Source organism: Mustela lutreola, chromosome 6, assembly GCF_030435805.1.
Source record: "Mustela lutreola isolate mMusLut2 chromosome 6, mMusLut2.pri, whole genome shotgun sequence".
NCBI lineage: Eukaryota > Metazoa > Chordata > Mammalia > Carnivora > Mustelidae > Mustela > Mustela lutreola.
Window position 1 is genome coordinate 158,838,958 of NC_081295.1, and position 26,910 is coordinate 158,865,867.

Consider the following 26,910-nt stretch of genomic DNA (forward strand, 5'->3'; position numbering starts at 1 on the left):
CTGCTCGGTTACTGGTGATGTTTCAGAATCCGCAGATCCCATTGGGCGCTGCATGCGTGGTGGGGGGCACCAGCTGCAGATCCAAGATCACAGTCTTGGTTTCTGCACAGAGAGGCTGGTAGGAGCCTGGAGAGGCCTTGAAGGGAGACTGGCAGGGGCCGCGGTTTCCTGTCTGTTGCATCAGACACTCTTCTCCCTCCCTACTCATCCTATGTGTTTGAAGGAGCGTTTATCCCAAGGTACACTCAAATACAAATTTTCCAAGTTTATGGGCATCTGATAAGAGCTTCATATAGGAGAACCTGATTTATGTTGAGTTTTCTGAAAGCCTGAACTGGTTCTTGGATCCCATTACTCTACATAGGCACTTCTAGAAACCCACGTTCTCCAGGATGGAAATTCCTGCAGTAAAATGGGATCATTTGACATCTACCGGTGCTGAAGATACAGTAAATGGCTGCTAAGGACACAGCAAAGAAGATGACAGTGTCATTTTTATGGGATTTTTTTACTTTGGAAAAATTGGGAGCTCCTTTCATAAAGGCTTTCTTGGAGAATGTGATTTGTGGCGCTGTCCTGGGAGTTTGGGGGAAGACAGGGATTCCTCTGGAATGTTAGGAGGATCAGAGTAGTAAATAAATTCTCTGAGGGCACACGGCCTGTGCCCTCCCTCTTGTCTGATCCAAACCTCCAGAGCCAGGGAGGAAGGAGCAGCATGGGTGTGTGTGAGATCACAGAGCACAGGGAGTAGGGAGTGTCCAGCAGTAAAGGCGGGGAAACAGAGTCACCGCAGTGTGAGAGCCGATGCGTATTCTGCTTCATGGGAGGTGGGCTTGGCCCTTGACTGTTGGGCCAGGATTGTTCTAAGTACTGGATCTGGGCTGCCAGTTCTGGGCCAGGAATGGAAGTGTGCTAGAGAGCTCAAGACCCAGGGATGTAAGGGCCGTTTTACAAGCTGTGTTCTGAATTCTGAATCCATGTTCACTGGAAAACAAACATCTCAGGTGGTGAACAGACTTGTCCAAGTTAAGGGAGCAAGTGGCACCCCGGGAATGAGATTCCCGTCTCCTCTCAGAGTAGGCTGTGTATCCTGTGTGATCTGGAGGCATGCCTCCCACTCTGCCCAACTGGTGTGAACAGTCTGGTCACGGTGTCATCACTCCTCATGTACTCCCACCTTCTCTCCTGAGCCTCACACTCTGCCTGGCTGGTGTGAACGGGCTAATCATGGTCTCATGACTCCTCACAGACTGTACATCTTCTCCAGGGCTGCCCACTCTCCCCAGCTGGCGTGAACAGGTGATCACGGTCTGATCAACTCTCATGGACTCCTGTGTCTTCTCCTGGGCCTCCCACTCTGCCTGGCTGGTGTGAACAGGCTGCTCATGGTCACGTCATTTCTCCTGGACTCTACATCTTCCCCTGGGCACCCTTGCTCTCAGGAAAGCCCCTGAGTGATGCATGGGGCAGGTTCTCAAAAGCAGCAGGAGAGGACCATCAAGTAGTAAAGGTCTTGAAGTGGGTGAGGGCCCAAGGCTGTAGGCTGGGCAGTCATAAGTCATGACTGGGAGTGGTGAGTTGTTAAGTGGGGACATTCTCCAGAGGGAAGGACCATCCTATGTTTGGAAGAGGAGGGCGAGTAGAATGGATGAGAGGAATGTTTTGATCAAAGAGTATTCTCTGTGTGTATGACTAAGTCCAAGCGAAAGTGAAAGAAAATACATGACATCATGGCAGAGCAAAATAGGACTGGCGCCCAGCTTATGTATGGCGTACATAAGCTGGGCGCCAGTCCTATTCCTCAGCCTCCTGTGTCTGCTCTGTTGGCTGTAGACATGGCATCTGGTACTTCCTGCCTCCATGTAAGCTGGGGTTGAAAAGTGGGGATGCGGAGAGGGGAAGCATCGTCAAGGGTTGGGGAGTGATTTCAGGAATCCACGAGGGACAGAGCTCGGGGAGGTGGGGGCAGAGTGGTTGGGAAGGCGTCCTGCAGGGGCTGAGACAGGCTCTGATCGCTATAGAAGCTGAAGGAAGGTTCTGGGAATAGAAGCGCCTCGTTTGGCTCCTCAGGGCTCTTCTGTGTCAGGCCCGACTGGGCCCTGTTAGGGGAGGATGGTGGGAAGTGGGAGTGGGCTTTGGGCCCACAGGGCTGGATTTGAACCTATGGAAATATTTTCTGGAGCCTTTTCTCCTCCTTTTGATTAGGGTCCCTGGGCTCTTGAACACCTTCTCCTCCTAAATGAGAGGTACACAAAACTCCTTCACTCTAAGGTGTTAATGACCAGATCCGTGAGCCTTTGAGGAGCGCGTGCAGTACATGTGGGCTGGCATCGGGGGGCTGCTTAGCACAGAGGGGCGTCGGTCCTGTGAGGAAATGTCTGTGACGTCCAGACTGCAAAGATGGTTTTGAATAGAGCAGGACGGAGGCCCTGCCAGGCTTGCCAGCGACAACACAGGGTGCACTGGCCAGCTTCAGACTATGGAAGGAAGACCTCGATCTGGCCGTACCTTCTGTGGGTGAGGCCCTGGTCTAGCTGCAGGAGACCATATTCTGCAATAGGTAGATAGAAACACGCAGGAAGTCCAGGGGAACAAGTCACACTGAACGCAGTGTCACCATAAAGTGTGAGTCATTACACAGTCGTAGGACAGTAAGAAAGAAACCCGGAGTCCGGAGAGTATGTGTCCTGTCCAGGGTAGTCTTGGAGGGCAGTGATGAGCGTCCCATGAGCTGACGAGTCGATAATTCTCTTCGGGAGCTGTTTTTAGCGTCCAGTATGTAACTGTGCATGCTCTGTGATCGGATTTAGTTTTGGACATTCGACGACCTCTGTCTGGGTCGGAGGCGTGCGAAATGTGGGAAGTCACTGATGACGCTGGCATGAATGAGAGGCGTGGCTGCAAAGGAAAACAATGATTTTCCTGCGTTAAAAGCTTGAGATTCCCCAAGAGAAGTTCCACAAAAGGGAGGGACAGAGCCTGTTGTATAGGAGCTGGAGGACCAGGCAGGCAGGGAGGGCGGGGCCGGGCACGGAGGGGACAGTGGTGTCAAGGTGGCAGGCGTTCCAGGCACCTTGATTTGCGGTCTCTTGGCCTTCGTTGTCCAGGTGACGGTCTCTTCTGAGGGAAGGACATCCATGACCTTCGCTGCTAACTCGGATGACACAGTGAGGAAGATCAAAGAACACGTCCGGGCGAAGACCAAGATTCCTGTGCAGGACCAGGTCCTGTTGCTGGGCTCCAAGATGCTGAAGCCCCAGAGGAGGGCATTGACAAGGAGACGACCATCCACCTCACTCTGAAGGTGGTGACGCCCAGTGATGAGGAGCTGCCTGTGACTCTGGTGCAGTCCTGTGATGGGGGGCAGAGGCACCTCCTCCAGGTGCGAAGGTCCAGCTCAGTGGCCCAGGTGAAACAGATGATCAAGACCAAGACCGCGATCGCGCCTGAGCAACAGATTGTGACTTGCAATGGCAAGAGGCTGGAAGATGGGAAGAGCATGGCGGATTACGGCGTCAGACGGGGCGCTTCACTCTGGCTGGCAGACTACTGCATTGGGGGGTGAGCCCGCTGATAGCTCTCACTCCCCCCACATCCTTTGATGATTTCCCCAAATTAACAAGAAAGAGAAAGATGGAAAATTAGGGGTGAAGTGGGAAGGAAGACTGCAGAAAAGTTTCTAACTCCATGATTTTTTGATCGAACACAGTTGATTAGGTGTCTGCATTGTATATATTACTGAAAATAGAAAACAATATTTTAAGGCACAGTAGAGACAGCATCAAAGCCAGCTTGGAATTCAATCCTTTCCCTCGTCCCTCTGATTTTTAGAAAAATTCCTATTTCTTCCGTCCAACAGGATAGTAAGTTCCACATTGGGATCCAGGTTCCCCTAACTCCTGTGTTCCCACCGGCATATTTCATCTGTAATATCACTCAGTATGTTGAATTAAATTGAATTTCTGATTGTAGAGAACAGTGAAAGGATTTATATTGAAGTGTGTTAATTCCTCTGGTATGATTACAGTCTAAGTAATAAAGAATTTAGAAATTCAACTAAACTGTCTTCTCTGTCCTCATTTAACGTTGTTCGGCAGGAAATGACCCCGGCGCGGTGCGCCATCTCACGCTCTACGCCCAACGCTGAGTTCAGCTGTTCTTATTTCTGGAGATGATGGTGCGCGTGGATGACACCTCCCCTGGGGACTCAGATTTTGTTCTCCAGTGTGCGGGGGTCCCTGGGGAAGGTGTGGTCATGGAGCCGTCTCTGTCCTGCCTGCGTTCGGGTCTGGCAGGTCTTCTCTGGGGTGGGGGCATCTTTCAGGTGGGGGCTCTCAGTTGGTCTCTGGGTTGACTCCCGAGGCTGTGCCCGGGTTCTGGCTGACAGAGCCTTTTCCTGGCTCCCTCCTGCACCCCCCACCTCTGTGTCTGCTCCTCCCTCGGGAATGTGGATCTTCCTGTATCTTCCTCACTCACTCCTTTGTCACTGTCCCTCTTGTGTCTCATGACTGGTCAAGAACACATTTTTCGCACCATCTTAGACATGCCTTGCCCCTTCTGCTCTTTAAACTTGCTCAAGAACCACCTCGTGCAGAAGAGAATCCAGCTGAATCCCAGCGGCACCACCCCTACTTAGGGGAATTCCTTGTTCTGCTTTGGGCTCCAGTGCTCTTGGTGGCACTAGTGACCTGGTTAGGTGGGCATTAGGTTGGACTGATTTCCCTGGACGAGCAACTGCGGCTCCTTGTTTTGGATGGGTCTCCCGCAGGGCAGAGTCTGGGATTGCTCTGTCAACTAGGGGGACTCCTGAGGCCAGACACTGTGGGGTCTTCACGGTGTGCGCCATCAGACTGGGGGAGAGGGAACGTTAGTTGTCCTGCCGTACACGGTGTTACCAGCATGTGGACTCTCCGGGCATTGTCACTGGACCCCTGAGGACGGGGAAGGTCCTCTCGAAATCATGCCTTCTCTCTTCATCAGCTTAAGAGAGAGCCGGCAGGCCACTTCCCCTCCCTGAACCTGTATATGCAGCATAGCGGGATTTGCCCTGAAGCAGAGGAACATTGGGGAGGGGAGCGGAGAATGGGGCCTCCCCACGGACCTCGGACTCCCTGAGGACACATGTTGCCCATTCTCACAGGGAAACGGACAGGCCGAGGGCTCGCTGCCTTCCCAATGCACATTCCCATCCGTGGCCCGCGGCTCACCCCTTCCTCCCGCCCCCGCCCCGCACTCACCGCCCAGCCTGCCCTCCCCCCACACTGCGCAGGAGCGTCCTGGCGGCCCCCTTCACGTGCTTGTTCCTGAGGGTGTAGATGAGCGGGTTGAGCGCCGGGGTGACCACGGTGTAGAAGAGCGAAACGAACTTGCCCCGGCCCTGGTCGTAGCGGCGCGTGGGCTGTAGGTAGGTGTAGATGGCCGAGCCGTAGAAGAGGCAGACGGCGGTCAGGCGGGACCCGCACGTGCCCAGCGCTTTGCTGCGGCCGCCCCGGGAGCGCATGCCGCAGATGGCGCGGGCCACGGCGCCGTACGAGGCCAGGATGACGGCGGACGGCAGCAGCAGGATGACCACGCGCGCAGCGAACATCCGGCGCTCGGTGGCGTCGCGGTCACCGCCACAGGCCAGCTGCAGCAGCGCGGGGAGCTCGCAGATGAAGTGGTCCAGCCGGCGGGGCGCGCACAGCGGCCGTGCGGCCAGGAGCGCGCTCTGCGCGGCGGAGTTGGCCAGGCCGCCCAGCCAGGAGGCACAGGCCAGCGCGCGGCACCGGCGCGGGGAGGCGAGCTCGGCGTGGCGCAGCGGGTGCACGACGGCGGCCGCGCGGTCCAGCGCCATCACCGCCAGCAGCAGGCACTCCACGGAGCCCAGCGCCAGCGACGTGCACAGCTGGGCCAGGCAGCCCGCGCGGGGCAGCCACAGCTCTGCGCCGCACAGGCTGGCCAGCAGCGCGGGCGCCACGCTCGTGGTGAAGCCCGCGTCCACCAGCGCCAGGTGGCCCAGGAAGTAGTACATGGGTGTGTGCAGGCGCGGGTCGCGCACGGCCAGCAGCACGAGGGTCGAGTTGCCCGCCAGGGTCAGGAGGTAGCAGAGCAGGACGAGGGCGAAGAGGCCGGGCTGCAGCGCGGGCCAGTCGGAGAAACCAAGCAGGAGGAAGCGCTCCCCGGTGCTGTGGTTGGCCTGCGGGAGGAAACTCCCAGAGGGTTTGGAAGGAGGCTGAGCCAGGGTGAGTTTACCCCCAGGGAGCTAAAGAGAGCCCTCCCCCGGGGGCCTGGCCATCGGGGAGCTGGCTGGGAGCGAGGGGCCCGCGGGGCGGGGATCGGTTGGGAGGGAGCGGAGTCGCTCTCAATACAGACGGGAGTCCTAGCCCTACCTCAGCACAGCTTGGCTGATGAATTATTTAGCAGATTCTTTGGGGGAGAAGGAATTTCCACTTGTTGGAAGAGCAGACTTAGACCGGGAGAGGGAAGACTGGCCAAGGTCACAGCTAGTGAGTGGCCCCGTGGGGCTTGTAGTCGGGCTTGTCTCCTTTCCAAATCTGTGCGTTTTCTGCTCCTCTCTGGCTTCTCACTGCACTCCTCCGGTCCAAGCAGGAATCTGATCTCCCTCCCATAGACTAGTCCTTCAGATACTGGAAGACAGAGCCCCCCCACCCCCCAGCCTCCCTCCCTCCTTCCAAAGTGTGTAGTGCTTGTGAGTAAGTGCAGTGCCCTAGTCTGGGTAGAGCTGTTACTTAAGAGATGAGAACCGTCTATGGCCTTCTTTGTTTCAGGGATTCTACTTCGGAGAATACAACCATTAGCGCTGACTACTGAGTGCTGCTCTGTGGGGAGTCTGTGTTCTAGGCTGTCACCATCATCCATGCCTCTCTGGCTTCTCCCCGTGTGGTGGTCATGATCTGGGGGCCTTGAGGCCCAGAGTCCTCCGGCAGAACAGGAAGCTAGAAGCCCTGGGTCCCACCAGCGTAATTGCCCTGGGGCAGCTGGATTATTTGATATGGGGAAGTCACTGCATCTCCCTTGCCTTCCTGTTGCACGTGTAAGAGGAGGAGTCTGACCTAGATGGTCTCCAGGGCTCCTGTCTTATAGCCTGGCTCTCACTGGCAAAAAAAAAAAAAAAAAAAAAAAAAAAAATTGTCCTTGAGTGAAAAGGGGACCCAACACAGAAGGCTTTAATCCTGCAGAGTGACACTGAGTCGCATTTCCTAATGGTACAGAAACCATACGGTAGATGCGAGGACTCAATGTTACAGCGAAATCTCGCTCCTGCACACTTCCTGGCAGGGGTGCGGAGATAGATAAACTTTGTAGTCACTATTCTGAGTTTAAAAATCACGAGGCCCTAATTTTCTTTAAAATGTTTCAGGGAAATCTCTTCCCCCCAGAGCACGTCGTGCTTACTGGGATCCATTTATGCTCAGGAGACGGAACCGGTGTTCGTGGTGTGAGTCAGAGCAAGGGCGGGGGCGTCAGACCGCCGAGCTCCAGTCTCGGCTCTGCCATCGCCCAGCGGAACGACCCTGGGCACGCGGCTTCACCTGCCCGTGGCTCCGTGTCCTCTCTTGAAAGTGGACTGGGTGGGGGGGTGAAGCACGGAGAGCTCTCAGAACAGGCCCGGGACCGAGTGGGCGTCTCGTAAGTGCTCGCTCTTCCCATCTGCACCTGCGAGTCAGGAGAGGTCTGTGGGCGCTCCCACTCCGGTCAGGGCCAGAGCCGGCTGTGAGTTCAGGTCTTTTTATTGACGAACTCTGGTCTTGACTCACCTGCAAGTGAGGCAATACTCCTGTCCTAAGAGGAAGGTAGGCGGGCGGCTGAGGTTAAACAGCTTGCCCGGGCCACACTGTTTGTAAATGCTTGTCAGGATTTCACCCAAAGCTCCCTAATTCCAAGAGCCTTGCTTTACATCTGTGCACATATGTTTAAGCCGGGCTCTACCCTGCCAGAGGCTGCGGAGGATGGAGGACCTGCGAACCCCGAGCTTGCTGCAGACCACGGGGGCCTCGGGGAGAGGAATACAGGTGAGAGCTGGCATTCAGGCTTGTGGCCCAAAGGTGCTAGAGACGTTGTTCTAGAGAGTCCAGTTTTCTAAGTCTGGGATCACGTGACACACACCCGTTCAGCCAGCCAGGCCCTTAACAGTTCCCCTCCAGACACACTAAACCCCGAAACCAGGCGCAGAACAGTAAAATCACACAACCAACACCAGTACCCCATGGACACACACATTCCCGAATACTCAGACACATATGTGCACATACGTGTCCCCTCATCACACCCTGAGGCTTCCAGAAGGGAAATCTGTCATCAGAATATTCCAGGATGTGTCCCCAAACCTCATTCGGTATTCTAGAACGTGCACGTCACCTACAAGACCATCTTCCTACCTTCATGTCCGGGTCTCGGGCACTGATGTTCCGCCGCTTCTTTCCAGATGATCAGTCGGTCTGTTGCGTCCGCTCCGGATCCTCAGAGTTGGAGATGGCCGTGGTGGGGGATGAACGAGCGAATGGCATGACTGTTGATCTCGAGACTGGGTGCCTGCGGTCAGAGCCAGGTCCTTCCTTCGGGAACAGGACATGGAGTGGCGAGCCCTTGCTTGTCAGCTGAGGAGTGAACACAAGGTCTTCAGCACAGAAGCCGGCCCGGTCTGGAGAAGCACCGAGATTCTGGCAGAGTGGCGGTGTCTGTTCCCAGAGAGCCGGCACCAGGATTAGACCAGGCAAGGACCGGCGTCTTGGGCTGGTCACAGGTCACCGGTGGCTGCAGCTGGCCGCGGAAACCGCCTTCTGGATTCTGAAGGCTCCGGAGCTGTGCAGCGGGGATGTTGGTGAGCCGCTCACTGGAGAGGAGGCAAGGGAAGCGATTCTCCCTGCTGTTGAGCAGAGAGAATGAGGCCCTGGGGAACCCCTGTCCCACTCCCATAATGAACACCTGTGTGGATTTGTCCAGAGGAGTCCCCCAGGGCAAGGAGAGGAACATTCTGGAGGGAAAGGCCCTCGAGGGTGGTGTGTCCCTGGCTGCGTGGAGGCCAGAGGCAGCCCCGGCTTCCTCCCCAGCCCCTGTTCTCCTAGCATAGTGCTGTAGGGTATTGTTCTGGGGACGAGGGACCTTGAGCAGCTGCATGGCCTCAGTGACTCTCAGGGTCAGTATGAAAACGGGGGAGACAGTTCTCGTCTGTGGGAGGGGCTTGAGGTCTGGCAAGGTCATCCTCAGTTCTGACACTCCTGTCATCGGCCTTCACCACCACCCCTTCTTGTGGCTCTCACTGCTTTGCTCTGTCCCTGGCTGAGCCCCCTCTCCCAGGACGGCCTGTCCTATTTCCTGACAGATCTCTCTCCACCCAGACGAGGCTTCTCTGCTCCCTCCTGCAGTCCCTCCCTTGGCTGGCGTCTGGAGGTCTGTCATGGTCCCCAAGGCGGCCTGTCTCCACTGCTCTCTCGAGCTTGGGTTCCCCGGTCAGTCCTGGTGGTTACTGCTCTGCCCACTCCTCCTGGCGCTCCTGCCTCTTCTCCCTTGGTTATATTCCGTTGGCTAGATCATCATCCTATTCGAATGAAATCCTAATCCTACCCTGTTCCCATATTTGTTCAGCCGATTGTCGATTGTCGCTGGAGGTCAGGCCTGAACCCTCCAAGAAGCTTCGGTTCATGACCATAAAGGTTCTTTTTAATTTTCCCGCTTGCTGGAGACACACTACCTCGGGTCAGTTTAAGGCGTCCGGCGTGGTGACGGGTTTCGCGGACGTACTGTGCGGTGTCTGCCGGATTGCGGTCCGTGAGCACGGGCTCCGGCTCGCACAGCTGTCGCCGCACTGTCGCTGTGGTCACAACACGCACACGCCCTCCTGCAGCAGCTGTGAGCGCACGGACGTGTTCCCCGCACTCGCCCCTCCGCACTGCCATCCCAGAACTCATCGTAACTGGAAGTTCATCCTCTTTGGCCAGCATCTCCCCTTCGGCCCTGCCCTCAGCCGCTGGCGACCCCCATTTGATCCACATACTCAGTGCTTTGGGACCCCACGTATAAATGGCACCAAGCAGCGGTTGTCTTTCTCTGTCTGATTTGTCCCACTCGACGTAATGCTCTGTCCTTCCGTGGGGCTGCACACGGCAGGGTTTCCTTCGTCATGGCTGAGGACTGTCCCACTGCATCTTCTTCATCCACGTATCCACCCAGGGCCACTGGAGTTGTTCGCAGGGCTCGCGAGGAGCGGGGCGGCGAGCACGGCAGTGCCCATATCTCTTTGAAGGAGTTCGCCTCCTTTGGATGTATCCAAAGTGGAATTGCTGGATCGCTGGATGTGGTAGCTTTTTCGTTGTTGGAGAGCCTGCATTCTGTTTTCCCTGGCGCCTGAGCTGGTTCCCATCCCCACCACCAGGGCACGGGGTTCCCTGTTCTCCACATTTCTACCAACACTTCTTCTCTCTCGTCCTTCAGATAAGAAGCGTTCTGACAGGTGTGCGGTGATGTCTCATTGTGGCTAATATTAACGTGACTCTAGTGATTAGTGCCACCGTGCACCTTTTCACGTACCTCTTGGCATTTGTATGTTTTCTTTGGAAAACCGTCAATTCAGGTCCTTCGCCCATTAATTGGATCATTTGTTTCTTTCCCTATTTAGTTGTATGTGTTCTCCATATACTTGCATATACATATAACAGACACCTGGTTGCAAATATTTTCTCCCATTTCTAGGATGCTGTTTTGCTTTGTTGATTTCTTTTCCAGCGCTGGAGCTCTCTATTATTTTACTATTTATTTATTTGTACTTGAAACATCTTGAATGCAGTGGTTCAAATTACTTCATAAATTTCCTACTTATTACTATTGATTACAATAAAAACTTTGCACACACCCCAATGGTAAAGTGTAACCCTTTGATTTTCTTCTTTTTTGAGGGGGGGTAATGATTTTATTTCTGTATTTGACAGAAAGAGAGAGCACAAGTAGGGGAAGCAGCAGGCAGAGGCAGAGGGAGAAGCAGTCTCCTTGCTGAGCTGGGAGCCCGATGTGGGGCTTGATGCCAGGACCATAGGGTTTTGACCTGAGCTATAGGCAGACACTTCACTGACTGATGGACCCAGGTGCCCCCAAATGTAACCCTTTTAAATAATTCACACTCAACATGTGTTTTATTTCTTTTCCTCACTAAATAAGTTTTTATGTATTTTATTTTATTTTTTTATTATGTTCAGTTAGCCAACAGATTGTACATCATTAGTTTTTGATGTACTGTTCAACGACTCATTAGCTGCATGTAACACCCAGTGCTCATCACAACACGTGCCCTCCTGAATACCCATCACCTGGTTATCCCCTACCCAAACTCACTCCTCTCTGTAACCCTCAGTTTGTTTCCTATGATTAACAGTCTCTCATGGTTTGTCTTCCTCTCTGATTTCTTCCCTTTCAGTTTTTCCTCCCTTCCCCTGTGGTCCTCCACACTATTCCTCCTGTTCCACATATGACTGAAACCATATGCTTGACTTATTTCACTCAGTATAATCCCCTCCAGTTCCATCCATGTTGATGCAAATGTTGGGGGTTCATCCTTTCTGATGGCTGAGTGATATTCCATCATGTGTATGGACCACATCTTCTTTATCCATTCATCCGTTGAGGACATCTCGGCTCCTTCCGCAGTTTGGCTATTGTGTACATTGTTGCTATGAACATTGGGGTGCATGTGCCCCTTCTTTTCGCCCCTGTCTGTATCTTTGGGGTAAATACCCAGGAGTGCGATTGTTGGGTTGTAGGGTAGCTCTATTTTTAATGTCTTGAGGAAACTCCATACTGTTTTCCAGAGTGGAGGGACCAGCTTGCATTCCCACCAACAGTGTAAGAGGATTCTTTCCCTTTTATCCACATCCTCTCCAATATTTGTTGTTTTCTGTCTTGTCAGTTTTGGCCATTCTAACTGGTGTAAGGTGGCATCTTAATGTGGTTTTGATATGTGTTTCCCTGACAAGTGTTTCCCTGATTGCAAGTGATGTGGAGCATTTTTCATGTGTCTGTTGGCCATGTGTATGTTTTCCTTGGAGAAGTGTCTGTTCATGTCTTCTGCCCCTTTCTTGAGTGGATTATTTGTTTTCTGGGTGTTGTGTTTGAGAAGTTCTTTATAGATCTTGGATACCAACCCTTTATCTGTAATGTCATTTGCAAATATCTTCTCTGATTCTGTGAGTTGCCTCTTGGTTTGGTTGACTGTTTGCTTGGTTGTGCAGAAGCTTTTGATCCTGATAAAGACCCAAAAGTTCATTTTTGCTTTTGTTTCCCTTGCCAGAGATGTGTCTTGCAAGAATTTGCTGTGGCCGGGGCGCCTGGGTGGCTCAGTGGGTTAAGCCGCTGCCTTCGGCTCAGGTCGTGATCTCAGAGTCCTGGGATCGAGTCCCGCATTGGGCTCTCTGCTCAGCAGAGAGCCTGCTTCCCTCTCTCTCTCTGCCTGCCTCTCCATCTACTTGTGATTTCTCTCTGTCAAATAAATAAATAAAATCTTAAAAAAAAAAAAAAAAAAAAAAAGAATTTGCTGTGGCCAAGGTGGAAGAGGTTGCTTCCTGTGCTCTCCTCTAGGATTTTGATGGATTCCTGTCTCACATTGAGGTCTTTCATACATTTTTTTAAACATTATTTTATTTTTTCAGTGTTCCAAGATTCACGGTTTATGCATCACGCCCAGTGCTCCATGCAATACATGCCGTCCTTAATACCCACCACCGGACTCACCCAACCCCCACACCCTGCCCTCCAAAACCCTCACTTTATTTCTCAGAGTCCACAGTCTGTCATGGTTTATCTCCACCTCCAATTTCCCCCAACTCCCTTCTCCTCTCTTTCTCCTAATGTCCTCCATGTTATTCCTTATGCTCCACAGGTATGTGAAACCATATGATAATTGACTTTCTCTGCTTGGCTTATTTCACTCAGCATGATCTCTTCCAGTCCCATCCATATTGACACAAAAGTTGGGTATTCATCTTTTTTGACGGAGGCATAATACTCCGTTGTACATATGGACCATATCTTCTTATCCATTCATCTGTTGAAGGACATTTTGGCTCTTTCCACAGTTTTGTGACTGTGGCCATTGCTGCTAAGTACATTGGGGTACAGATGGCCCTTCTTTTCACTATCTATATCTTGGGGGTAAATACCCAGCAGTGAAATTACAGGGTCTTTCATCCATTTTGAGTTATCTTTGTGTATGGAGTCAGTGAATGGTCCAGTTTCATTCTTCTGCATGTGGCTGTCCAATGTTCCCAGTACCATTTATTGAAGAGATTGTCTTTTTTCCATTGACGATTCTTTCCTGCCTTGCTGAAGATTAGCTGACCATAGAGTTGAGGATCCATTTCTGGGTTCTCTATTCTGTTCCATTGGTCTATGTGTCTGTTTTTGTGCCAGTACCATATGTCTTGATGATCACACCTTTGTAATGGAGTTTGAGGGTGGGAATGTGTTGCCCCCAGCTTTGGTTTTCCTTTTCAACATTCTCCCAGCGATTTGGGGTCTTTTCTGGTTCCATATCAATTTTAGGATTGTTTGTTCCAGCTCCATGAAAAAGTCAATGGTATTTTGATAGGGATGGCATTGAAAATGTAGATTGCTCTGGGCATCATAGACATTTTCACAATGTTTATTCTTCCAATCCATGAGCATGGAATGCTTTTCCATCTCGTGTATCTTCCCCTCCATTTCTGTCTTAAGTGTTCTGTAGTTTCTAGAGTATAGATCCTTTTCCTCTTTGGTGAGGTTTATTCCAAGGTATCTTACAGGTTTTGGTGCTATGATACATGGAATTAATTCCTTAATTTCTCTTTCTGCAGTCTTATTGTTAGTGTGTAGAAATGCAAGCGATTTCTGTGCCTTGATTTTGTATCCTGCCATGTTGTTGAATTTCTGTATGAGTTCTAGTCATTTGGAGGTGGAGTTTGTTGGGTAAAATATCATGTTTTCTGTGAGGAGAGAACTTCTTTGCCAAGTTGAATGCCTTTTATTTCTTTTTGTTGTCTGATTACGAAGGCTAGGACTTCTAGTACTGCGTTGAACAATAGTGGTGAGAGTGGCATCCCTGTTGTGTTCCTGACCTTAAGGGAAAAGCTCTCATTTTTTCCCCATTGAGAATGATATTTTCCACGGAGTTTTCATAATGACTTTTATGATATTGAGGTATGTTTCCTCTATCCCTACACATGGAAGAGTTTTCATCAAGAAACCATGCTGCATTTTGCCAAATGTTTTCTCTGCATCAGTAGAGAAGGTCATATGGTTCTTGTTCCCTCTCTTGTTACTGTGCTCTATCACACTGATAGATTTGCAGATTCTGAACCACCCTTGCTGCCCAGACATAACTCTCACTGGTCCTGGTGAATCATCCTTTTAACGGACTGTTGGATCCTATTGGCTAGGATCTTGTCAAGTATTTTGGCATCCGTGTTCATCGGGGATCTTGGTCTGAAATTCTTCTTTTGGATGGGTTGCCTGGTTTTGGGATCAGGTAATTCTGGTCTCATAGGATGAGTTTGGAATTTTTCCTTCTATTTCTATTTTTTGAAACAGCTTCAGTAGAATAGATATTATTTTGTCTTTAAATGTTTGGTAGAATTCCCCTGGGAAGTCATTTGGCCCTAACTTCTTGTTTTTTGGGAGGCTTTTGATTACTGTTTCAATTTCCATGCTCGTTATTTGTCTAGTCAGATGATCTATATCTTCCTGTTTCACTCTTGGTAGCTTGTACGTTTCTAGGAATGCATCCATTTCTTCCCGATTGCTTAATTTGTTGTCATATAGTTGCTGGTGATAATTCCATGTAATTGTTTCTATTTCCTTGGTGTTAGTCATGATCTCTTCCATTTCATTTATGATTTTATTGATTTGGGTCCTTCCCTTTTTCTTTTGAATAAGTCTGGCCAGAGGTTTATTGATCTTACCAATTCTTTCAAAGTACCGGCTTCTAGTTTCATTGATCTCTTTTACTGTTTTTCAGGTTTCTGTTTCATTGATTTCTGTGCTGATCTTTATTATTTCTCTTCTCCTCTTTGGTTTAGGTCTTATTTTCTGTTCTTTTGCTAGGATCTTTAGGTGTAAGCTTAGCTTGTGCGTTTGGGATTTTTCTAATTTTTTGAGAGAGTCTTAGATGGCTATGTATTTCCCTTTTAGTACTGCCTTTGTTGTATCCCATAGGTTTTGAATGGATGTTCTTTTATTTTCATTGGTTTCTATGAGCTGTTTAAGTTATTCTTCAATTTCTTGGTTGACCCAATCATTCTTGAGCAGAATGTTCTTTAACTTCTAAGTGTTTGAGTTCCTTCCTAAGTTCTTCCTGTGTTTGAGTTCCAGTTTCACAGAATTTTGGTCTGAAAATAGGCAGGCAATCATCTCAATCTTTTGGTATCAGTTCAGGCCTGATTTGTGACCCAGTATGTGGTCTGTTCTGGAGAAAGCTCCATGTGAATTTGAGAAGAATGAGTATTCTGTTTTTTTTTTTTTTTTTTGAAGGTGGAATGGTCTGTATGTGTCTGGGAAATCTATCTGGTCCAATGTGTCATTCAAAGCTCTTGGTTTTTTGTTGATCTTCTGCTTAGATGATCTGTCTATTGCTGAGAGTAGAATGTTGAGGTCTCCTAATATTTATGTATTACTATCAATATGATTCTTTATTTCGGTTAAAGATGGCTTATGTAGTTGGCTGCTTCCATGTTGGGGGCACCGATATTTACAATTGTTAGGTCTTCTTTTTAGATAGACCTTTTAATTATGATATAGTGTCCTTCTGCATCTCTTACTACAGACTTTAGTTTGAAATTTAATTTGTCTGATATAAGAATTGCTACCCAAGCATTCTTTTGAGGTCTGTTGGCATGAGAAATGGTTCTCCATCCCCTCACTTTCAGTCTGGTTGTATCTTCATGTTCAAAATGAGTCTCTTGTAGACAGCATATGGATGAGTCCTGTCTTTTTTTTTTTTTTTTAATTTGACGGACAGAGATCACAAGCAGGCAGAGAAGCATGCAGAGAGAGAGAGGAGGAAGCAGGCTCCCTGCTGAGAAGAGAGCCCGATGCGGGGCTCGATCCCAGGATCCTGGGATCATGAACTGAGCTGAAGGCAGAGGCTTTAACCCACTGAGCCACCCAGGTGCCCCTATAAACTAATTTGATTTTCTATGTACACCCTCATATTATCTGTGAATAGTCAGAATTATCCCCTCAATTCTTATTCTTTTTGTTTCTCTTGCCTTATAGTACTTGGTAGATTCTCCAATGCAATGTTGATTAGAGTAGCATCCTTTGAAGTTTTTTTTTTTTTAAAGATTTTTTATGTGATAGACAGAGATTACAAGTAGGCAGAGAGGCAGGCAGAGAGGGAGGAGGTGGGGAAGCAGGCCACCTGCTGTGCAGAGAACCTGATTTGGGGCTTGATCCCAGGACCCTGAGATCATGACCTGAGCTGAAGGCAGAGGCTTAACCCACTGAGCCACCCAGGTGCCCCTCACTTGAAGATTAAAAAAAAAAAAGGTTTTATTTATTTATTTGACAGACAGAGATCATAAGTAGGCAGAGAGGCAGGCAGAGAGAGAGGAGGAAGCAGGCTCCCTGCCAAGCAGAGAGCCCGATGTGGGGTTTGATCCCAGGACCCTGAGATCATGACCTGAACCGAAGGCAGAAGCTTTAACCCACTGAGCCACTCAGGTGCCCCTCACTTGAAGATTTTAATATACCTTTCTCCATATCTGACAGAAAAGTAGACAAAACATTGGTAACTAATGTGATGTAATTGGCATATATGGAACATTACGTAGTTAGTGCAGAATACATTATTTTCAAGTGGTCCTAGGATATTTCCCCAAGTAGATGAAATGTTGGGCCATGAAGCAAGTCTACGCAGTTTAAAGCCTGAAATTAACTAGGTTATATTCTTAGACCACAGGGGAATTGAGCCATAGTCATAATGAAAAGAAACCAGGAAGTCCCTCAATGTTTGAAAATTAAATGTAACTTTGCTGCATATCCTACGGGAGAGAGAGGGAAATCCTCCACCTTTCCTGCCTCCGAGCTCGCAGACAATCCCACTCTGTCTGTGAAGAGCAGTGCGATTAGCTAGACAGGGGTTAAGCCTTAGGTCAGAGTTCTGCCTGCCCCAGCCACACCTGGCAGCCTTGGCCTGTGGTCTCCCCAGAGCCGCCCTTTCTGGTGGCCCTGAGCCAAGTGGGACAACATGGCCATGTGGAAATGGGAAGCTGCACAGCCCTAGTGATGATGGCGCTATTGTATTGTCCTCACTAGTGCAACAGCACACTTTCTGAGTGAGATACGGCACAATAGCAGCTTCCTTCTTTAGGGGTTGAAAATCATCTTGGGATTCATCTATTAGAAATACGGGTTCAACATGTGCTCTTTCTTCTGGAAAAGCAATAGACTGAAATAGCCATCATGGCTTCCTGAGCACCTGTCTGGAGAGCCAGCGCACCGGCTCTTTGTGGGATTCTCCCTCGTAAACATCCAAACTATGATGTAGATATTATCAGTCGCATTTTCTAGATGGTTATGATGAGGGAGCAGGAGGCTGGCTGAGGTTTGTGCTTTTGACTTCTTACTGCAAAGAAACTGAGAGTATTTAAATCTGTTGGTAAACTTGTTTGCCACTTAACTGATTCATAAATTGCCACCTGAAGAATTCTGTTGTAACAGTTCACAATTGGTTAATAACTAAAGGTGTTTCTAAGAATACAAAGTTCTGCTTAGTGTAACTAAGACTGATGGAAATAAAGGGAAACTGTATGTAGGAAAGTAGGAGATATGTAATAAAGACTTAAGGAATGGGAATACATTTTATTGAAGGTAAAGGAAGGTAATTTTGTCCTAAATGAGATGGTTGTTTAGAAGGAAATGGCTTGGGACAAAACCTGAATGCAAAGGAAAGTTGTAGAAGGTTTGTGAAGGGAAATCTTCAGAAAAGGAATTTTAGCTATGGTCAAGAATGGATTAAGATTGAAATGAATGGGTTTTAAAGGTACATTGGTACAAGACTGAAATTCTCTGTTCAAAAGGAGAATGTTTTCTTAGATCAATTGATCTGTTAAGAAAATGTAAATGGTTTTCTCTTTGCCTGCCCAGAAAAACGAGTTTCTATGTTCAGTTTTATCAGGTGTTTAACATCCCTAATTATATTTAGGCATGTGCTTTAAAACTTTCTAAGATTTTAGCAAATGTTGACAAGATTTAAATTGTAAATCTCTTTAACTCCAGCTTTTCCTTGGTATGTGAAGTTGCTCATGAAGTACTACTGAACCAATGATAAACCTTGGGTTACATTTGGGAAAATGCTATAACTATTCTAGAGATTCTGCGCACTTCCTAAAGTTTTAACGTTTTGAGAGATCACCGCTTGATACTGTAATTATGGAAATGTTATGTATCACAGAAATAACCTGATTTCCTTGCAGCTAAATTGTAAACTCCCGTGTCTCTTTAGCTCTAACCATATCCATTCTGAGTTTTTGTAATTTACAATTGTTTTAATTCTCTGGTAAAATGAGTTTTATCTTCAAGGATATTCCTATAAAGGACTTTCAGGACATACAGATATTTGATATGCTTGAAAATCCCAGAACTGAAATGGGTAAGAATTTCCAGAACTGACTAAAGCCGCATTCACCAGAATTAGTAACATGGGACTAAATGAACTAAAAGATTATAGTGTTGTGTCTGTTAATGTTTTGTCTTACTTTAAACATTGCTGGTTCTCTCTACTGTTTGCTCTTACAGACTAGGGATACTCCCTCCTAGTTATCTGTAACTTATAGAGATGTAAAAGTGCTCATTTGTAAAAGTGCTCAAAGCATTCACCTTTTCTCTCTATCTGAACCCTCTGAAACCAAAAGGTCTTAGTAAGTATTCTTTCTTCCATGGCAATCAGTCATTTGCATAAGTCCAATAAGAATCTGTTCTTGTAACAGGAAAGAATTGGAAACTGGTTATTTTACCAAGGCTTTGACTGGAATGTCATATTTGAGAAAGATATGCATAGACTCAGATATGACCAGACAGCTTTAAGGAACTAAGGTTGACTTTATGAAACCTGGAGCCATAAAGCCCGTTGGGACTGTTGGCCTGATACCTTGCTTACAGAGTTCCCAGCAGGCTCACCAGGTGAGTAAAGAATGTCACTCCTTGGTAGGTGCAGTCTCAGAAGAGGAATTCGCCCAAAGGTATTGCAGGCATGCCTCATGGCAAGTACAGGGCTTGGCTTCTGGCCCGGAGAGGCTACTAAAAGTTCAACCTAGAGATTCCTTATACAAAGTTCCAGCAAAGCAGATTCTAAAAGATCTATATGATCACACTCAACTGTTCTTGCTGAGCTTATGTAAATAATGGGCCAAGTTTGTTAAAACTGGACTTGTTTCACAAGTGAATTAGTCCTGATTTGGCTATCTCTGTAAATGAGGGTTATTTTAGAGAGAAAAATTGTTTTAGTAACACACCTTCATGGATGTTAAATTCTAGATTTGATTGTCTTTAAATGTTTGTTTACCTAAGCTAAACAATTTGAGGTAAACTTCAGAGAAGTTGCACAATAGCTTCTTTAGTCGATCTTACTGTTTTGTGGGGATATTAGCAGACCCCACGGCACATGATTAAACAACTGGAATAATGAAATTGCCTAAAAGCCAACCTATTGCACTCCATAGGATTAACTATGGACTCGGAGGCATCGTGGATGACCCCACTTTCTTTATGAGTGGATTAAATGATCCATGGGGGACTCCCCTTATCTCTTGACAAGTTTTCTCTCACTTGCCAGTGATCCTCTGTAATCAGGATATTGTTAAGGCTGGACCACTCAAAGGTCTTCTTATTGGTTTCACCCCTTTGTCATATTTATCCTAGAGGCCACCTCCGTTGAGGTGCAATTGCAAATAGATGCTTTAGCAAAACCTAGAACAGCCCTCATAAAAGAAGCCTCAAAGCTCACTATGGAACAGTCCCTGACTGTAATAACTTCACATCAGGTCCAGATTTGTCTTAGAAGCCAAAGGCCACCAATGGATGATGGAGGCCAACTAATTAAATATTGGACTATACTTACAGATATGCCAGAAATAATACTTAAAATTTGTCAAACTTTAAACCTAGTTACCTGTATGCCTGAACCTGACCACTGTACTTCTTTCTCTATAGAGCAAAAAAGAATAAGATGAGCTAGGTGTGCCATAGTGCTCACTAGCACTTTGCAATTGCCAAAGTCTAAGAATTAACATTTATACTGACTCCAAATATGCTTTCCTGGTACTACATGCCCATGGAGCTATTTGGAAGGAAAGGGGATTGCTATCAAGCCATAAGTCCCCAATCAAATATGGGCCTAAGTTCCAAAACCCTCCTTATCGCTATACTGAAGATGGCATATATCAGATCCGGGATACATATTTGTGGTTCACACCCACGATTGGACAGCTCAGTTAAAAGGCAGTTTTATGCTGGGAACAAAAGAATCATACGAGTGATACTTGGGCAAATAACGCACGATATCTGGGATGGCTACCACTAGAAATGTGTTCCCAGATAATAGTACTCCAGACTACTGACTGGTTTTGCTACTGACTGGGTAAGGCGACCTGGCATTAGATGGCCAGCTCTAAACGGAACCCACTGGATATGTGGAACCAACCTGTGGCCCTGGCTTCCTCCAGGGTGGATAGGTCGCTGTACTTTAGGATTTGCCTGGATCCATGGGCGCATTACTAAAACCATTACAACTCCAGCTAATCTCCCCAACTTGAAACAAAGATGGACACGATCTGTTTTTAAATGGTATAATCACTTAGCATCCATTTTTGTTCCATCTGCGGGACTAGAGGATGTCATGTGGCATGTAGAAGCCCTTAATAAATATACTACAAAGGCACTCAATGATCCACTAAATGGCATCTCCCAGCTTAATACCGAAGTGTCACAGATATGCAAGGCAGTCCTACAAAATAGGATGGCCTTAGATGTCCTGACAGCAGCCCAGGGTGGCACATGTGCAATCATCAAAACAGAATGTTGTGTGTACATCCCAGACTATCACAAAAATGTCACAGGACTAATAAAAGATATGAATATCCAGATTAAGGCCCTACAAGATCCTTCTCTCTCTCTCAGTGAATGGTTAAGTTCCTGGTTTGAAGGAGGGCTATGGCCGAATCTCCTTTTCGGGCTTCTTATTCTTATCGCCTTATTAACCTTAATATGTTGCTTTGTTCCATGTTTCTCTACTTGGTGCCGAGACTCCATTGCTACAATGACTACACCACGACAGACGATCCTTGTCGCACGCGAGGACGCCTCCTCACTGTCAGCGCTGGATTCAGCTGCCTCCACCTTTCGTAACTCCCTTATACGTTCCTACCCTGATCAATATTGACCCGAGCAGGTAGGGACAGCTCTACGCCCCTATTCAGCACGAAGAAGTTACAGAAGATGAGACCTTCCACCTTCAACCACCTTAAAGATTTAAGGGTCAAAATTGTTCAGGGGGGAATGATGAGGGAGCAGGAGGCTGGCTGAGGACAAAGCAAGAGCTGGCGGCCTTGCACCCCCCCCCCCCTTCCATCCGCTCCCCTCCATAGGTGTAGCATTCCTCAGGCACCCCTGACTGCCATAAAATGATAAATAGTTAACTTGCTAAGATCACAATCCTACAAGACAGGAGTCTCCCTTGGTTTGCAAATGTCCTTGAGATTTACAAACAAAGAAGTTACCTTATCAATAGCCCAAATTCCAAAGACACAGAACTCAGTTTCTCAAGCCTAATGTCACCCTCCCCTCCATAAAAACCGAAGGAGGCGGAGGTAGAAGGAAAAGTAAATAAAGTTAAATTTCTTCTAAACCTAAATCTCATTAACAAGGATGCTTGATAGCAGGAATGTAACATTCCACCAGGAGACTCTCAATTGTCTTTACTTGATAGTAACTAAGCCTTCAATATCCTGATAGTATTCTTTGCCCCAATAGCCCTTCTGAATACCCCTTTGTCTTCACCTACCCAACTCCTGTGTATATAACCAACCACCCCTCACAACCCGGGGCGGCCGCATCTCTGCCTGCCCACGGGCCCTGTCCCCGTGCTCTAATAAATCACCTTTTTTGCACCAACGACGTCTTAAGAATTCTTTCTTTAGTCGTCGGCTCCGAACCTCCTCACCCCACCGAACCTGACTTAGGTTCTGGGACTTCATCAGTTAGACAGGGGCTCAGAGATGATTCGAGTCACAGAGGATTTGAGTGTCAGAAACCTACGTGGGATCCCCAGACTAACTCCAAATCCCTTGTTATTCCATACGTGGTAGTATTTCCCTCTTATCTCTGGTATTCTGGGTCAGGAAACATGTCAGGTCTCAGGATTTTCTTGTGTGGCCAAGTGGAGCAGATTTTGTTGGACTTTTTACCTCTGCCTATCATGATCATTATGATAATTATCTCAGTGGAGGACCTCTGAGTAAGATACCCAATGATTCCTAGGAATAGGGACATTATAATTGATATTATATTCTATATATTATATTCTATATATCATATATCACATATTGTTAATGTAACATTAATATAATTATTATATACTAATCTAGTAATTGTATTTATATAATATATAATATAATATTAAAATGATATTAAGTTGATAAATTAATAATTAAATTTCTATTAAAATGACATTAAAATTACTGAAAGAACTATCTTTCTAAAATTGATTCAGGATCTGGTATTTTCAGAGTCTGCTGTAAGACAGGTCTGAAATAGGGGCCCCTGGGTGGCTCAGTTGTTAGGCGTCTGCCTTCAGCTCAGGTCATGATCCCAGCATCCTGGAATTGAGCCCCATGTCAGGCTCCCTGCTTGGCAGGGCCCTGTTTCCCCCTCTCCCTCTCCCTTTGTCTGTGTTCCCTCTCTCACTGTCAAATAAATAAATAAAATCTTAAAAAAAAAAACAGGTCTGAAGTATTTTTAAAACACAGCTCAGCTGCCTTCTACAAAGTGAGACAATGTTTATAAACATTGCTAAAATACTCCCGTACCAACGATTACTTACTTGCCAACCATCGTAGTGTTTATATGGTATGACTATGACTTCCATTAGTCAAAATCTGCAGGGAAAGAACTAAGACGGTGTATCCAAGCTTTAGGGGGGCTTCATGTTTAAGTTAGTGTTGAGACAAAGAGCTACTCTGTTTTATTCTGTAGTCCAAGGGAATGGTGCCAGACATCTCTAAATACTGGGAGGTTCTAAAATTCTGACTTGAAATTATCTGTGTGCTTCAGAGATGTGGTCAGGAGCAGGGAAGGAGCCCAGTGTCTGTGGCCTGTGTTGACCATGGAACAGGTAACTTCTGTAGGCATCATTTTTATTTCTTGATACTGTTTTTAAAGGTGCTTTTGTCTCAAGTTCTTCTCTTTAGTAGTAATTAGAATGAGAGTGGAAATTTCTGTTTTTTACCATCCATGGACCCAGATCCTGGGCTCCCAGGGAAGCTATCCTTTACCATTTCACCAAACTCACAATGACTGGGCAAAACCTCAGAGCATGGGCCCTATTTCTGCCCCAAGCCCATGTTGTATATCTGCTTCCAGAAGAAAAAGATAATCCAAAAATGCCATTGCAAGCATAAACAGAAGAAGAAAAATGAAAGAACCTCTCCGGCTCCCATAAGATTAATGTCATACGGTCATGTACATACTGGAAACACAAGAAAAAGTCTGTAACTTTCTAGAATGTGCTTCCTCCTGATGATGTGTAAGTCTGTATGTAAAACAAAACAGAGCGAATATAGAAACCTGCCCTAATGTTCCTCCCCCGGAGCACTCCCTTCCTTGTGAAGATTGTGTCTCCCAGGCAGCTGTCTTGCCTTGGTTCTGAATAAATCTCTCTTTTTCTCTAAAATGTTTAAGAAAGCTTGTCCCTTTAGAGTCGATGATATGCTTTCTTTTTAAGTGAAAAACCAGTGTTCCTGGGCCACACCTCCAACAGCGCAGAAGGGCGGCTGTTCTCGTTCATCCTGGAGCTTCCCTGCAGAACCAAGCGTGTGTGTATTTTCCAGCACAAATGGGCTCATCCTAGAAGGATGCTCGGAAGGTCTGAGAAGCTCTCTCCACTCCATGGGTGAGACCACAAGGTGAAGCTCCTCCCGCTTAGAGCATTACTTTTTGGGTCTTAAAACTGCATTGGAAATGGGGGAAACCATTGCATTTCCCAAAGCCCAAGCCTGGGAGGGTCTGAGAGCAGCTGAACTTGCTGGGAGCCAGGAACTGCTCCGCAGACAGAGCCGCGGCAGGAAGGGAAGGGGCCGGGCTCTGGGGTGGTCTGCAGTCCTGGGGGTCCGTGGATGGGGCCGGCTGTCTGAGGGCCCTGCCCGCGACCCGCCAGTGCCTGCAGCGCAGAGCCAGGGGTGGGGGCGAGGAGGCGCAGTGGGGACCACCTGCCGTCGTAAGGAGGCGGGTGTAAGGGCAGCCGGGTACAGCCGCCATCCAATGGGCTCGGGGCACAACCCTCCTCGGCCAATTACCGTGTGGGGGGTGGAGCTCCCTCTCTGCGGGCGCCTCTGGAGCTGCGCAGGGCTGCAGAAGGGGGACCAGCCAAGGCGGGCTCTGAGGGACCCTGGCCCGGTGAGTGCGTGCGGTGTGGTGGGGTGGGGTCTGGGGCTAGTGTGCGCCCTGGGTGGGAGGCAGGGTCCTCGAAGGGCACATCAAGGGAGTTCACTGTGGGGACATCTGAGTTTTCTTTTTCCCTTGAAAATTTCTTCTGCCTGATACGCATCTACTGGCCGCATCCCCCGGCCGCATCCCCCGGATCCCTGAACTCCAGGGCGCCCCCTCACCCAAGCTTTTGTGGGATGGGTTGCGGACATTTCAGGGTTTTCCGTGTTCCCCAGGAAGAGTGCATGCAGAGACAGCTCACGGTCCCGAACTTCAGGGGGTGCCCCGTTCCCTGGCACAGTGCAGGTAATGGGCCTTGAGCAGCACCGGAGTTCAGCAGGGTGTCACTTTTTCCCTCAGGCACAGGTGTGGCGCTAACAAGCCCCAGAGCCACCCCGGACTTCAGCATTGTTTCCTGTGTCCCCTGGGAAGGTGGTAATGGGCTGTCAGGGTCTGTCAGGAAGGTCCTCCAGGTTCCTGCCCCCCAGGCACAGGCGTGACGGTAACAAGCCCCAGAGCCACCCCCCCAGCTTCAGCACTGTGCTCCCTGTCCGTGGGGGATGGTGATAATGGTCTGCCAGGATCCTGTGGGAGGATCTTCCAGGTTTCTCTCCCCCCAGGCACCGGCACAGAACCATCCCCAAGATTCATTGTGCCCTTTGTCTCTAAGTTTGGTGGTAATGGCCTCCCCGTGCAGGTCTCAGAGCCCAGGGGTGGGGGTAGGGGGGCGGACCAGACTGGACTCAAGTTGCATAAGGAAGCAATGAGTTGGGTGTTTTTTTGGAAGAGTGACTTCACTTCTCCAAAAAGGACAATGGCTTTGGTTGAACTTAGAGCGAAGCTAATAACTGTTTAAGAAACAGGTGTGCGTCTCTCCTCCCAGGAATTGGAGCAGGTGTGCCGGCCTTAGGTCAGAGGTGCCTGCTTATCCACACCTGACAGCACTTCTCCACTCTGGCTCCATGAGGCCCGAAGTTTTTGAATCAGCATCTGAGTCAGTCATGCATCTTGTCTCAGGATGTTGGCGTTCCAAGAAGGCAGCAGATACGTTCGTCGCAATGCCATATTCATGTCCGGATGGGAGGTAGAAGCTCTCTTTCACCCCAAACCTCCTGGGCTTTCTCTTGTCTCCAGTGGAGCCACAAAGTCTCACTAAAGCAGTGGTCAGCAATCTAGAGGGGCTCCAGGGGTCCTGAGTTTCCCCGAAGGGAGCACCTGGCAGGGGATCTTGTTGTCTCTGTTTATTTCTGGCTCACAGAGGTGTTTGGAACATCTCTTTCCTAGGCAATCCCTTGGATTTGAAAGGGAAGATGAGATGGACTCGGTGTGTGTTTGGAACCTAGAATGCATTCCTTCATCGAACAGTGTTGATTCCATGGGTCCTAGGCTGTGGGGAATGGCCGGCATCTACAGTGAGGTGGCTGTTTGTGGTCAGATGCAGACTTTGATGATGTCATTTTTCAAAGGTGAAGTTTCATAATTGATTAGTCTTTTCATCAAAAGAGTTACAATTAGGGTCAAGGGAAGATTAAAAATTATTCAAAGTAGACATTTACCATTTAAAAGGAAAGCTTGACCTTCTAGTTTGACTCAGTGTATTGTCTAGATATTTGGACGTGCTGTATTTTCTCTGCAGTTTCCTTGGTGGTGGAGTCAGAATGATGAGGGAGCAGGAGGCTGGCTGAGGACAAAGCAAGAGCTGGCGCCTTGCACCCCCCCCTTCCATCCGCTCCCCTCCATAGGTGTAGCATTCCTCAGGCACCCTTGACTGCCATAAAGTGATAAATAGTTAACTTGCTGAGATCACAATCCTGCAAGACAGGAGTCTCCCTTGGTTTGCAAATGCCCTTGAGATTACAACAAAGAAGTTACCTTATCAATAGCCCAATTTCCAAAGACTCAGATCTCAGTTCCTCAAGCCCTAACGTCACCCTCCCCTCCATAAAAACCGAAGGAGGTGGAAGTAGAAGGAAAAGTAAATAAAGTTAAATTTCTTCTAAACCTAAATCTCATTAACAAGGATGCTTGATAGCAGGAATGTAACATTCCACCAGACTTCCAATTGTCTTTACTTGATAGCAACTAAGCCTTCGATATCCTGATAGTATTCTTTGCCCCAATAGCCCTTCTGAACACCCCTTTGTCCTCACCTACCCAACTCCTGTGTATATAACCAACCACCCCTCACAACCCGGGGCAGACGCATCTCCGCCTGCCCACGGGCCCTGTCCCCGTGCTCTAATAAATCACCTT

At 48.2% G+C, this 26,910-nt stretch overlaps 1 protein-coding gene, 1 long non-coding RNA gene and 1 pseudogene across 3 annotated transcripts; 2 read left to right on the forward strand and 1 right to left on the reverse strand.

Moving 5' to 3' along the window:
• The first annotated feature begins 1,804 nt into the window (after positions 1 to 1,804).
• Positions 1,805 to 4,061, forward strand: LOC131833314 (ubiquitin D-like; annotated as a pseudogene).
• Positions 4,062 to 4,963: 902 nt separating this feature from the next.
• On the reverse strand, positions 4,964 to 9,908 carry LOC131834760 (putative olfactory receptor 2I1). The gene is made up of 3 exons (XM_059179387.1): positions 9,742 to 9,908; positions 8,749 to 8,866; positions 4,964 to 6,211 (listed from the first exon to the last, which is right to left on the reverse strand). The coding sequence occupies exons 1-3, from the start codon at positions 9,906 to 9,908 to the stop codon at positions 5,234 to 5,236; spliced, it is 1,263 nt and encodes a 420-aa protein (XP_059035370.1). The 3' UTR covers positions 4,964 to 5,233.
• Positions 9,909 to 24,554: 14,646 nt separating this feature from the next.
• Positions 24,555 to 26,905, forward strand: LOC131833315 (uncharacterized). 2 transcript variants are annotated; one of them, XR_009354382.1, is made up of 4 exons: positions 24,555 to 24,627; positions 25,541 to 25,741; positions 25,942 to 26,123; positions 26,294 to 26,905. It is a non-coding gene; the product is annotated as an uncharacterized LOC131833315 (long non-coding RNA). The 2 variants fall into 2 exon arrangements; XR_009354381.1 differs by having other exon boundaries at positions 25,942 to 26,905.
• The last annotated feature ends 5 nt before the right edge of the window (positions 26,906 to 26,910 follow it).